The 13,092-nt window shown below is 41.6% G+C and overlaps 1 protein-coding gene across 1 annotated transcript in view; it reads left to right on the top strand.

Moving 5' to 3' along the window:
• LOC150103641 (uncharacterized) overlaps window positions 1-12,880 on the top strand; it is a 78,435-nt gene extending 65,555 nt beyond the window's left edge. Inside the window, exons 4-6 of the mRNA XM_090398503.1 lie at window positions 2,385-2,549; window positions 5,762-5,838; window positions 12,361-12,880. Of these exons, the coding sequence (XP_090254629.1) occupies window positions 2,385-2,549; window positions 5,762-5,838; window positions 12,361-12,880 (762 nt within the window). The remainder of the gene's footprint in view (window positions 1-2,384; window positions 2,550-5,761; window positions 5,839-12,360) is intronic.
• The last annotated feature ends 212 nt before the right edge of the window (window positions 12,881-13,092 follow it).

Here is a 13,092-nt window from a genome sequence, read left to right as displayed (position 1 = left end):
AGAAATAATGCCTTAGGAATTCACTTTTAAACAGGCTTTTGTGTTTTTTGGCATCCTTCGGTGGTTCATCCACACCCAACACTTCATTAACGAAGCGCTATGGCTTGCATTTGATCCCCGTGATTTGTATTCAGAAGGAGGGGGTCCCACTTATGGGCGGATGGGAATTCTCAGCTAATCCTTTGTCTTCGAAGCTCTTTGCAGGTGTGCGTATTATGTCAAGGGTGGCCGATCTTGTATCTGCGGTTCGCGACCCACAGGGTCGTTAGAAACGATCTCCTTGCATGCACTTGAACTCAAAGAGAGGGCGGAGGAATGCTCGAGAGCCACCTATCGGTGTTTCGGTCAAATACCAAAATCACTCTCAGAAAACTGGACTCGAGTAGCGTCTTTAAAGATCCTGTTTCAAGCTGAACCTCCTTCCACTCCACCCTGGATCAACCCCGCACTGCTTCCCCTCTCCTGAAGGTAAAGCGAGTTCCCTTCAAGGGTGGTTATGGCAGAGGTGGTTCCTTAATCCCTCTCTTCTTTCCCAAAATATTCTCAACATGGCGTCCTACAGTGAAGTTCTTACGGCATTACGAGGCGTCCCGCTACCGTTCCGAGGAAGTGTCACGCACAACTGCAAAACTCCCGACAGTTCAAAGGACTTCTTAGATCGTTGAGCGCGTGAAAAATGACGTCTTGTCACGCGATCAGACGCTTTCTCCGAGTGCACACTCGACCAACCCTCGAACATTACCCCCCATAAATCATAAGTCCCTCAGTCTTCTCCCCCCTCCCCCCGAGATGGATAAGAAGCAGGTCATCTTCCATGACCTTTCTCTCGCACGCTTGCGTCCCTCCTCCTCCTCCTGCCCGACTACCTCTTCGGCGCTGCCGCCGAAGGGGTCCGTGTTCTGCCACCTCTTCGTTGTCGGCAGTAAGTGCGGTCAATTAACATGACGACCACCAAGGTTACGATTCCAGCAGACCTCCCCCGCTTTTGTTGCTCTCGCGTGCAGCAGCTACACACAACCGTACTTATTGGGATTGGAATACCGTGACGCACTTTTCGGTTAGCTTGCCTTCCGCTCCCGTTAGAACGAGGAACTAGAACGGGAGGGGGGGGGGAGAAGTCGTCGCTTGATCGGAACAGCGATAGGCTAATAGAAGCGAAGTCTGTAGAATGTCTTTTTGTGGTGGGAGGGGGAAAAGTAGGAAGAGGCTTTTCCGTGAATGTATCGGGAGGGGTCACTTTATTAGGAACCTCGTAGTGAGTTCTCCGTGGTAGGGAAAAAAGAATAAATAAATAAAATAAAACGCAGATCACGTGGGGAAAAAATTTCCTTCCGTCTTGCTACCCAGACAGTCTGCGTCAGAAGGGAGCGGCTGTCTGAGTCTGTCTAGCGGGGTCCTCCTTATATAGAACGTCGCTGAGAGTGCGCCCTAATAGAAGATCACTCGCATTGAAAGACAGACCGCGAGGTGCAAATTGCCGGTCCTTGATAAAAAAGCACGAAAGGGTGGTTCATGAAAACCCAGTTCGTTTTCAGTAGGACTCACTTGAGTCCCTTTTTGAATTGAGTATTTGAAACAATTCCTGCGGCGACAAAGCAGAGAAGGAAATACACCAAAACGATTCCGACATGTCTAAACAGGGGGAAAAAAAAGAAAAAAGAAGAAGTGTTCTGGTAAAAGGTGTGATTTTGATGGACATAGAACTAACTGCAGCGTATAAATAAATAAATCAGAAAAAAAAATATATATATATATATATATTTATTTATTTATAGATTGGAATGGAGTGAAACTGTCTGTTAATCCAATTATAATTTGTTTTGCGAATGAAAACCATATCACGTGAGATCAAGACCTACTAACTCACCTTCCGTTGCAAATGCACTTTATAAGATTCCTGGCATCCTAGACAAGATCGCAGTCGTTATCTTTAACAGAACAGCAAATGTCCCGTCATCCTGACTCCCGCATAGCGGAAGTGTTCCCAAAACAGGCAAAGCGACCAGAGAACAACACACGTCGTTAACAGACGTTACACTGACCTCGTAGTCGTAGTTGTCTCTTACATATTTCCAAGGAAACTGAGCAGAATAGTGATGGAATATGAAACTTCTTCGCTGTTTGATCCAGCGAAGAAGTTTCAGGGTGGGGGAATTGGCTCGAGGGACTGACGAGAACAAGACTGTTGATAAGAAATTTGCCCTTCAGTTCAGGTAACGGAGTCATAGCCAAAGACGAAGATCCGTCACTTCTTTCTCCCCTCTGTTTCTTCCTACTCCAAAAACACAAACAAAAAAATCTTAAATTTATGCAAATCTTAAATCTTGTGAAGCAAACCAAAAACAAATTTTCTGACATCGATATTTTCTTTATTTCGCATTTAGATCGTCCTGAATTCGATGCATCGATACCAGCCCAGGGTTCATTTGGTCAGGCTCAAGGAGGGTTTCCAGGCAAATGCCGTCACAGATCTAGAGTCGGAAGATTTCAGGACGTACATTTATCCTGAGACGGTTTTCACTGCAGTCACGGCCTACCAGAACCAGCTGGTGAGTTGAAAAGACCGTTAAATATTCCAAACGAGTTTAAACCCCAACTGTGGATTTACATTTAAAATGCGTGCATGTCATAAGAGTCTTGTGCCCGTAACAGGTGCTGAAAGTATAATTAGAAGCATTCCTTAATAAGACAAATTAGTTAATTTTTCTTAATGTCTTCATCTCAAAGTTTGGTTGAATATTTTTTAAGGATAACACTGTTAAGATATCCAAATATTCTATCCATATGTGAATATACGGGCTTTTCTTTCTTGTTCTTCATTTGTGGGATGTCACGTCACAGTTCTTTAGTTATTTTATTTCTTAGATATTTTATATTTAAAATTTGTTAGGTTATTTTCTCTTAATTTTTCTTTACGTCTTATGGTTCGTTAAGTGCCACCTTATTTAATTCGTTCGGCTGTTTCAATTTCTTTAGTTTATTCTTGTTCTGCATTTATTATAGATCGTTATCCACGTACATATGATAGATAGGAATTTGAAGTTCAAAGGTCACACAGTAAAAATTGCAAATACAATTCAGAGGATAATTGCGATGTTGTAGCGAACCCTGATATGTAAGGATAAGGAAGTCGTTTTTCCGCTTTGTAAGGCCTTGATAAGACCACATCTGGTTTAATGTGTGCAGATTTGGTCTCCTGGGTTCCAAGGAGGTAAAGAAGCTGTGGAAAGGATGCAAAGAAGAGTTACAAAGATTATATCCGGATTATGGGATTTAGATTATGAGGACAGATTGCGAGTATGTGGATCGCAGACTCTGGTTAACAGGAGAAAGAGGGGTGATATGACAGAGGTCTATAAACTTCGGAATGGCTGTTATAGCATTTCAACTGACGAAATTTTTCGTTATATGGAAGGTGGGGAGAGAACACGAGGGGGGAGGAATCCATGGAAGTTAAATTTATTTGCAGTCAAGAAAGGGGTAAGAGCTAGGTTTGTGGAATAATTTGCCCTTAGGGGTAGTGAGTGCATGTAATGTGAATGAATTTAAGGGAAGCTATGATAGTTGATTTGGATGATTTATAGCCTCCCTCGATGAGTGCTTGACTCCCTGGAGGTTTCAGATATTATTATTAATAATAATAATAATAATAATAATTAGTTATTTTAATGTGATTATATTTTAACGACATTTTATTAAATACTTTAGTTCCATATATAAAACATACGTTACGAGTATTTTTATTATAATATTGCAAAGTGTGTTATTTTTAATCTGTTCTGATAATTTCCCTGTTGCTCGAGTTAATAATAATGACTACAACATCTATTGCTGATCTTTTTTTTTTTTTTTTTTCTGAATCCATTTATGATGAGTCCATGATGAATTGCCATCAGATAATTCAATCAAGTGATTCGTTTTGTACCCAATTATTTTTGTGCATAATTAATCCAATCTTGTCTGGAGATGATAGTATGGAGAGTCATTATCAGACAATCGGTGTTGAAGTCAGTATCCTTTCAGATCGGAGTAAGTCGCATGTCAAGATACGTATAATACTGTAAATACAGTATTTAAAGGAAGAAAAATGTCACACGTGATTGGCGAACGAGTCTGACAACAGCAATTTTTAAAAAGGAAACAGGATGTCTCAAGACAAGATTGGATTAATTATGCACAAAAATAATTGGGTACAAAACGAATCACTTGATTGAATTATCTGATGGTAATTCATCATGGACTCATCATAAATGGATTCAGAAAAGAAAAAAAAAGATCAACAATAGATGCTATAGTTATTATTATCAACTCGAGCAACAGGGAAATTATTAGAACACATTAAAAATAACACACTTTGCAATATATCATTAAAATACTCGTAACGTATGTTTTTTATATATAGGACTCAAGTATTTGATCAAATGACGTAATGCAGTTCTTGAGAGAGGCATCTGAACATCGACTTGCGTCACAGTATATCGTAGTGTTTACATATTCAGCCACTTCTACCCACGAGGATTGTAAAAGATCCAAACTGACTTCCAAACTAGACAGTGAAATCTTCTAATGCAGTTAAAATGAAAGACAAGACAACCTCTAGATGTGTTGATGCTTTGGATTCACTGCTGAAGCAACTAACGAAGTCAATGTGTTATGCATATTAATGGCGTGCGTACTTCTTTCAGGTTGGCTAGATGAGAAACCCGAGTTTCATGGAGAAGGTCTGGTTCGAAGGCGGAAGAGCTCTTCTTAGAGGAAAAAACACCTGCATGTGAGATCGAACCCAGGTCTTGTGTCATAGTATGAGCTATGGAAGCTCATCTCTTTCTAGGGAGTGCGTTTTGTCAGAACTCATACTTAAAGATTCTTGTGATGAAAGCAAGCTCCTAAACCTTATTTACAATCGCATATCAAGTCTTTGCTTTCAGAGATTTGAATCACATCTGTGCATAGAGTGGTTCACAACTTCGCAGTAGTTCCGTAACCACTCGCCTACGTAGTTTGCATTGTGCCAAACAGCATTATCTTTCACCAACTCACACTTTGTAAGAATCTCCAGCGTAACTCATCCAGCGTCTTAAAATACTGCCCAACACTTCAGTGTCCTCTCGGTTAAGAATCTGAACAAGCAACGCCCTTAAGATCACTGCTAACATAATCTTCTTTGCTTGTGGAGTAACTTTATTTATTTATTTATCCCCCTCTCCCCACGGGAACATCATGGGGAAATATTTGCTCAAATTTCTGATACCCACCGAAGAATTTCTGCTGACGGCGCCGTTAGCATCTCAATGTATCTTGAGGTGCTTGGCGTGATCTCATTGTATCTAAGATATGAATACGTATTCACAAGAAAAGAAAAGCTAACTCAAATCTAAATATTTAGAACAGAAAATTTGAGATTTCGTAGTTCTACTCTTGCAGTCATCCTACCATTTTGCAGCGGATAGTACGATAGGCGACACGACCCATTGGGAATTTTCATCGAGACCCCCCGTGGTACCCATGAAATGTCCATTTCCCATGTGGAAATAGACGATGCAAACGCCTCCTGCTTAATCGTCTCCTTCCCCCCCGCTAGAAAGGGGAGTTTTCGATTGGTATGCGACCTTAACGAACTTTTGGGAGAACTTTGCCTTGTTTCACGGAATGTGTTTGCCGCTGCGTATTTTACTGCTGCGCACATTTTAAATGTCACTCATTTCCTTTCAGTTCAGAATTTAGTTTCATTCACTGGAATTATTTCCTTACCTTCTTTCAGATAACGAAGCTCAAGATTGACAGCAACCCATTCGCCAAAGGATTCAGGGATTCTTCTCGTCTAACAGAATTTGACAGGTAAGGTTCTTTTTTGGGTCGTTGACGGGAAGAGGAGGGAAACACGTGGACTGTTTTACGCAGTATTTTCACAGTATTAGTTTGAGTACTTTAATCTCTCTCTCTCTCTCTCTCTCTATCTATCTCTCCCGCACACAGATTAATGCTGTTTGCATCACCACCAGAGGGCAGTAAAAAGTCAACCGCTTGTATCAAGTTAGTCCGATGACAAGGTATCGTATACAGTGAAGAGGTATGCCACCCATCTGGGTTCCAGAACGCTGCCATGTGTGGACAGGGGTTCAGAGGAGGGCGATGTCTGTGTTGCGGTATGTGGGAGTACAGGCCGGGTTATGCGTCTGTGAATTCGCGCAAGGCGACACGACCCATTGAGAATTTTCATCGAGACCCCCTCACCGCACCAGGCAATTAGCAAAGGTCGGCAGGGAAGCGGGATGTTTCAACTTGCAAGGGGGGGACGGGGGGGCGTCTGCCGGATTCTTGCACGAGGGAGAGAAGAAACTTTCGTTGTCAACTTGGGAGGTCCCCGCTAACTACGGTTCCGCAATAATTAATTTGGCTACCGCGTCCCTTCATATGCATCGAAGTATTTTGGGTAGCAGGAAGGTAGTGAGCGGAAGATGTCGACTAAAGGATGTGGATGGATGGCAGGCCAGCGTTTAAAGAACGCTGATTGATTCAAAGCGTCGACTCCACACACAAATTAAAACGTTGCCGCTGTCTGCAGAGCGCCCTCTATCATCTCACTCGGAATCACTTAAAAGTGTCGATGCAAAATGTTTCACTCGCTGATCCAACGCAAGTTAAACGAAACGTTCGATTTTTATCTGCGGTTTGCTTAAAAAAGAGTATTGAAGGCAAGGACTCATTCAGCCATGAGGTCATATTACAGAATTTCGTGATCTGCGATTGTATTTTATTTCAGTATTCTTCGCTGTGGATTAGGTTAGTTGTTCGTTAACCATCCTGATTGTCAGAACTGCGTTCAACAGAAATTGAACATCTCGTCTTCTGAGGAAATATTTTGTGGGTTTCAAGCCTTAGCAACGCCTCAAGTCGGATGGGGTGGAAATGAAATGTAATACTAAGGATAGTTTTTACTCTTTTTTCTGGGAATGGGGAGAAGACTGCATTAAAACTAATGAAGAATCACAATTATGTCATTGGAATAAGCCTCCACAAAATATTGTACGTAGTTAGAATATTTTGTGGAGACTTATTCCAATGACATAATTGTGATTCTTTTATTCTTCATTGCTGAGATACTCAGCAATGTTTCCGCTTGATGGGGCCATCGATTACAGAGTTCAGTTCGAAGACTTTTCGTAGGACGCATGGATAAGTATGTGGATGGCATCTATTTAGTGTAATTGGCATTCTTGGTTATAATTGTTGTTGTTTGTGGAGACGATGAAAGTGTCGTTTCACAGCGTTACCATGGAAATTGGATGGCAATTAGAGTAGGCACTCCGCCTCATTCCGTCGAACTTTCTACTGAGGCGAAATCCGGCAAATGAACAGACCATTCAAGTAGCAAAGTCAGCCTCATATTCCTGGGCCATTCCCAAAGGATCTCGTGGTATTTTTCTGCAGGAAATAAGCTTTGCCAGATGGATAAAGCGTGAGCATGAGCAGATGCTTGATCACAGACTGAGGTATTCGGCCGTCGCCTCACCGGTCTGAAGAACCTAACGTGCACCTAGCAAACACTTTCCGCACCTTCCATGCCATCAGCAGCTTGCATTGTTAATGTAAGGCAGAATGAGTCCACTGATCAATGCAGACGTTTCCATAATGTAGCTCTGCCATCAGTGTGGAAAAACGAACTGAATTCCTCGAGTGTTACTTTCGCTGTTTGTCGTGGCCAGTGTAGCCAGAGTGGAACCAAATGAGATCTGTCTGTCTGTCGCTATATCTCATCCATGAGGCGGATCTGCAATACCATAGACTATTATTGCATTTCATTTCCGTTTGATCAATTGTGCTCCAATCTTTAGAGTTGCCACCAAGCACTCTCGATATTTCGTGTGGGAACACAGTTAGTTAGTGGAAAGAAACGTTTCGTGTCTAGCAAAGTGTCATACCGTCTTGCTATTAACCCGTCTTCACATTAAATTGCTACGTCCAATCGTCCTCGGTACCAAAATACACAAACAGTTCTTCGGAATCAACTTACTTGCTTTATTATAACTTGGAATTTTATAATGAAGCGGCAGATTTCCCTGACTGATTGAGTCACTGATTTCAAATGATCAATCAATAGTTATATATATGATTTGTAATGTGATAGTCATGAGATCAAGGATAAAATTACCAATCCTGGAAGATATACGTCAGTATAGATGACAGCCATAGTAACTATTTGATAATTCAAAATGATAATTAAAATAATTCAAAATTCCACATTCTGAATATTGATTTAAAAGGAAATCATTTAGGTAGGTAGGTAGAGAGAGAGAGAGACACACACACACACACACACACAGAGAGAGAGAGAGAGAGAGAGAGAGAGAGAGAGAGAGAAGAGATGTTCGGTGCTAGAAAAGTGTGATTTTCGAAATCCTGTATGATATGGGACTTTAAAAACTGTTGTGGTCGGTCCTTAATGTTTGAATATTTGAACTGCTAACATGAATTCCACCATGCGTGTGAATCTAACATTGATTCACACGCATGGCGGAATGAATGGCGATATATTAAGGTTTTCTAGAAATAATTTTACGAAGTATTTTTAATTCAGAGTCTCCGTAGCTCAGTCGGCATAGACGAAGCCCTTTGGTCGGAAAGACCTGGGTTCGATTCCCGTCAGTGAGGTGAGGAACCTTTTTCTGGTCTCTTTGGATTAAAGGTGAGTTAGCCGGTCTCATACGGAGGTAGGGGTTTTTCGCCCGGAAACTCAGGTTTTTCTTCGCGCACAACAGGCGACCCCGCCACGTGAACACTCGCATCCATAGACATAGGACACACCAGGAGGCATGGGGCTAACCACCTTATCCTCGAGTTACGGTTGCGAAGTCCAAGAATACTTGGAAAGGCACTCAAGTGCTTGTTAGGACCACTAATAGGAATTTTTATTTCAATTTAGCTTCTGCATTTTAAGGAAGTGTTGATAATCTCTTTCTTTCGCACTCCAATATAAAATTTACTTGATTATCATCATCGGTAGTAACTGCTGTCCAAAAGGTTTCTTTTATCTTAAACCTTCTCTCATTTGGTCTCCACACCTTTTCCATTGCCTATTTCGTATCTGCCCCTGTACTCAATCTCCATTCAATATTTTTTTCTTCGTTTTTTTATTACATTTTTAATTGGCGTATGTTACATTTTAAACTGACCAGAAACGTGTCTTAATTTGGAGATGAATTCCATCGCTCGTTCTGAGACCACCTCCCCGCTTGTTAGAAGTCTGAAGAGGCTTGAAAAAATTCCATGGTCTCTAGAGAAGGTTTCAGGATTAGGAAAAATAGCAAAATAAATAAATAAATAATAACAAATCTTCAGTTGCCCCTGGTACTAATGTAGCAGAGGTGTGCAACCTATCGTGGGTAGGACTCCCGTCACTCGTCTTTGCGTGATGCCACTTGGGTGCCTACAGCTTGAAAAATGCCTTGTCTAGATTAGTTCGCCCAACTTATTCCACTTGATTATCACCACCATCACGGAAGGGACGCATCTTTACGTTGCGTTAGAGAAGACATGCAGTTCTTCAGCGCGTATTGTCCTGCAGTTCCAATTGAGCATTCAATTGTGGTTCGTTGGCTGTAGAGAAGCAAGCAGATCGTGTTTTAAACTAATAGTTGATTCTTATAGCCATCCAAACGTTGAAGACGTTGAATTAGCTGGCGTGATGTGGAATCCTTCCTTCTGTAACGGATCTTTAACTGTCATGCGTCGAAATTCTTCAGTGTACTTATGAATTACTATTTGAGTGGTGCCTTTCGGTGGAAGATCTTGCTTCTCCTCGTGTTGCCATTTAGAAAAATATGGACAGAAAATGTACGTTCGTTTGTTCTCTTCACTGGATAATATTCTCAGCTAATTGTAATTCAGAAAGCCTTGAAGACGTTGAATCTGTAGTATCCTTACGCCCTTTGAAAGGAATTTGATGATCATCGTAATTCCAGCGGGCAAAACAAGAGAGTCTCTGCTGAGATGCTATGGTACCCTAGTATGCCTTTAAACTTCTCGATACCACCTCATGAATACTCGAAGTCAAATATTTATGGCTTCATTCATCTGGGATCGCACACATTTTCAAGTGACGGATTGGACAGCGAATGGCTTAGGGAGTGAAATCTTGACGTCTCAGGATACTTTGCGTTGAAGGATTGTGGCCTTGTTCTTGCTACTTTTTTATTTCTTCAACCATCGTAATTATATGGTATGATGTTTCTCAATCATTCCAAGTTTATTGGGTCTGCAAATTACTGTATAACCATTCGTTAAAAGTCGCCGCAGTTACTGTTAGATCAAATGCTGTAGCTAGTCACTTATTACAGAAGTATTATTTTGTGACCAAAATTCCGCTAACTTTAACTCCGACTCTAAGTGGTCCTCTAAAGTCTTCTTACTTTTACTGGATTTGAATCATTAATTTATGAAATAACTGAAGCATTTTTAAAATAACGTAAACCAGCCAAAAGTATTGGAATACGGTTATTTCTTATGTTCTTTATGTCCTTTGAGAATATTCCGTCCAAAGGGACAAAAATGGAAGGGGTGAGTTGGGATATTGCTTCCTCCAAGGACTTGCGTTTTTAAAATTATTTTGATAATTTTGGCTTAAAATGGAGGAAGAAAAACTGGAGAGGAAGAAATGCCGCTAGAGGTCGTATCATTCAACGGACTTCGATTAGTTGTTTGATGACTGTTTCATCTCATTAAAAAAAATCCTGAAATTCCCTCTAAACAACACCACTAACAAAAATAATATCAACAAGTAGCCATTTCTAAAATATCTGAGTCAGTTTTCTTTACGTGAGATTTTTTTTGAGATTTCATTCTTCACTTTAAGCTTTTAATGGGTAATCCTTCTCCTGGATAACAGGTTCTACGGATTTGGCTGTGAGCTGAATATGAACTGTTTTTTTCGAGGCCTTTGATTCTAATTTAAGGCAGTTTGTAGCGCGAAAGATGCAAACTATCGTGAAGAAACCAGACAAACACATCTTCTCACTGTTATTACTGGGAAATAAGTTCTTTTCTGAATATTGTGGCGTCTAAACAGCGAGAGCGAAGAATATTCCGATCACCGTGTGAGCTGCCGAATGCACAGCAACCCAACTGGCAGAAAGCCAATGCACACATCCAGCGCTGGTTGGAGTACCAACGAGGTTGAGTACTCTTCCAATAATAAATTATTTGCTCCAGTTACTGTAGAGTAATTACCCGACACAGTGTCAGAGGGAACCGAATGCTAAAATATGCAAAGTTAAACAACGTCTTGCTTTAAAAAAGGCCCCGATGACTAACTGATGCCACTTCCCATTCATTAGCGAATTTAATTAAATGGTCGTCGAGACTGCGAACCACGCCCAAGTTTCAACGAAGCGCCATGGAGAACGAATACAATTCGCAGAGGGCAGAAGCGATATTAACACACGCTAATTATGAGGTAAATGAGTTCAAGAAAAAAAAACTCCGACATCAACAGTCCGTAGTTGAATTCAAAATAAAGATCAACCCGCTTTATGTGCTTAGGAACACAATTCATTACCGTCTACGTACAGCGACGCTACTCGCAATCCCGAACACTATTTCTCTAGAATAAATGCCAGTTTATTCTTAATTTTTGATTCAAACTATTCATTTTTTTCGCGATCATCAGTGGGTTCTGTCCCTACATGTTCTCAATGTATAAACTGCTATACTTACAGAAACGAGATTTGTAGGCCAAAATTACTTTCAGCATTTGCAGCCTGCGAGGGCGCTGTGAGCGTTGTTACGCCATTTTCTTAACTTTAGGCTTGCGTGGACATGATGTTAAGTCTAAACAGCGTCCTGTTATTAAGAGCACGTCAGAATCTACTGCCACTCTTCAGGATTAATTTAAATGGCCCTCATGGACCAAAGTATAACAGTTGACAAAACAGCTACAACTGGACGCCATTTCCACTCAACCCCCCCCCCCCCTCTTACAAACGTCTGTGCACGATAATTATCCATTCGTGCTCAACCACTCATGAAGCATGACAACACAACGATTACTTATACTTTGAAAAATAAAAAATAAAAAAAAAAACAAATCAATTCCTGATGGAAGTCACACCTTCCGCTTTTAAGCCACTAAATAAGCCTCGAGGAAGCCTTCGTCATGTAATGATTGAAATCCATTTCGTTACTCCGTGTATCTTATGCTTCTTAGAAGAGGGATGATAACTTTAAAAGAATAAATTAAACATTTCGTTCAGTTTAAAAACAGCTTAGTGGGCCGAGTGTGATTTTATCTTTCCTTCCTTAAAATCTGTTTCGTTCTTCAGCATTCCTCGCACTGACCATTCCTGTTCTTCGTTGTTCTTTCAGGGACACCATGGAGGCTCTGATCAACGACCCCACCTACTTACACTCTCCTTTCCGAACTCTCTTCGAAGGTGACAAGGACGACGTAAGCAGCGCCATCTTCAGGGAAAACTTTCTGGGGATGTCTCAACGATCTCCTCTGATGTGGAAGCCCGCGGGAACTCTCCCATCTTTCAGCGAAACCTACGGTTTCGTGCCCACTGCCGCCAGCCTCTCTCAGCTGTACTCGTTGAATGCAGCCCGAACCAACCCGTCACCGATTGCCATCCCGCCTCACCTGTGGGCCCAGTGGGCCGCCGCCAGCGCATCGGGCCTGGGACAATTCGGGATGTTGCTGAATGCAAACGGAGCCACTTCCGGCTCGAGTTCGCTACCAGGGGGTGTCATTCGTCCTACCGTCGCAGCCCCCGAAAGTTTCCAGTCTCTGAATGTGCATCGATACATGCCGTACTTTTACAGAAAGGACTCGACTGCGGCAAGTGCAGACCTTTCTCACGACCTCGTGAACAACAGTTTCAGGTGAAGAAGGACAACGCACGCTTCCTAGGATCGATGGACGCTCCCTTGCAAAGCACGGGACATTGTTTGTGCCCGCTAGTGTACATCATGGTCATTTGTAAATGTTCTGTACATTTCTGTAAACCAGTAAAGTAGAGTCACTGTGTGTGCGTGTGCTTCGCTTCCTCTTATCCCAACACCATTCCCTCTCCTCATACACAAACAATTATGTGAATT

Source organism: Typopeltis vanoorti, chromosome 9, assembly GCF_054136105.1.
Source record: "Typopeltis vanoorti isolate ZY-2024b chromosome 9, IOZ_Tvanoo_1.0, whole genome shotgun sequence".
Taxonomy (NCBI): domain Eukaryota; kingdom Metazoa; phylum Arthropoda; class Arachnida; order Uropygi; family Thelyphonidae; genus Typopeltis; species Typopeltis vanoorti.
The sequence above is the reverse complement of the archived record's forward strand: the minus strand, read 5'-3'. Positions and strand labels throughout refer to the sequence as shown.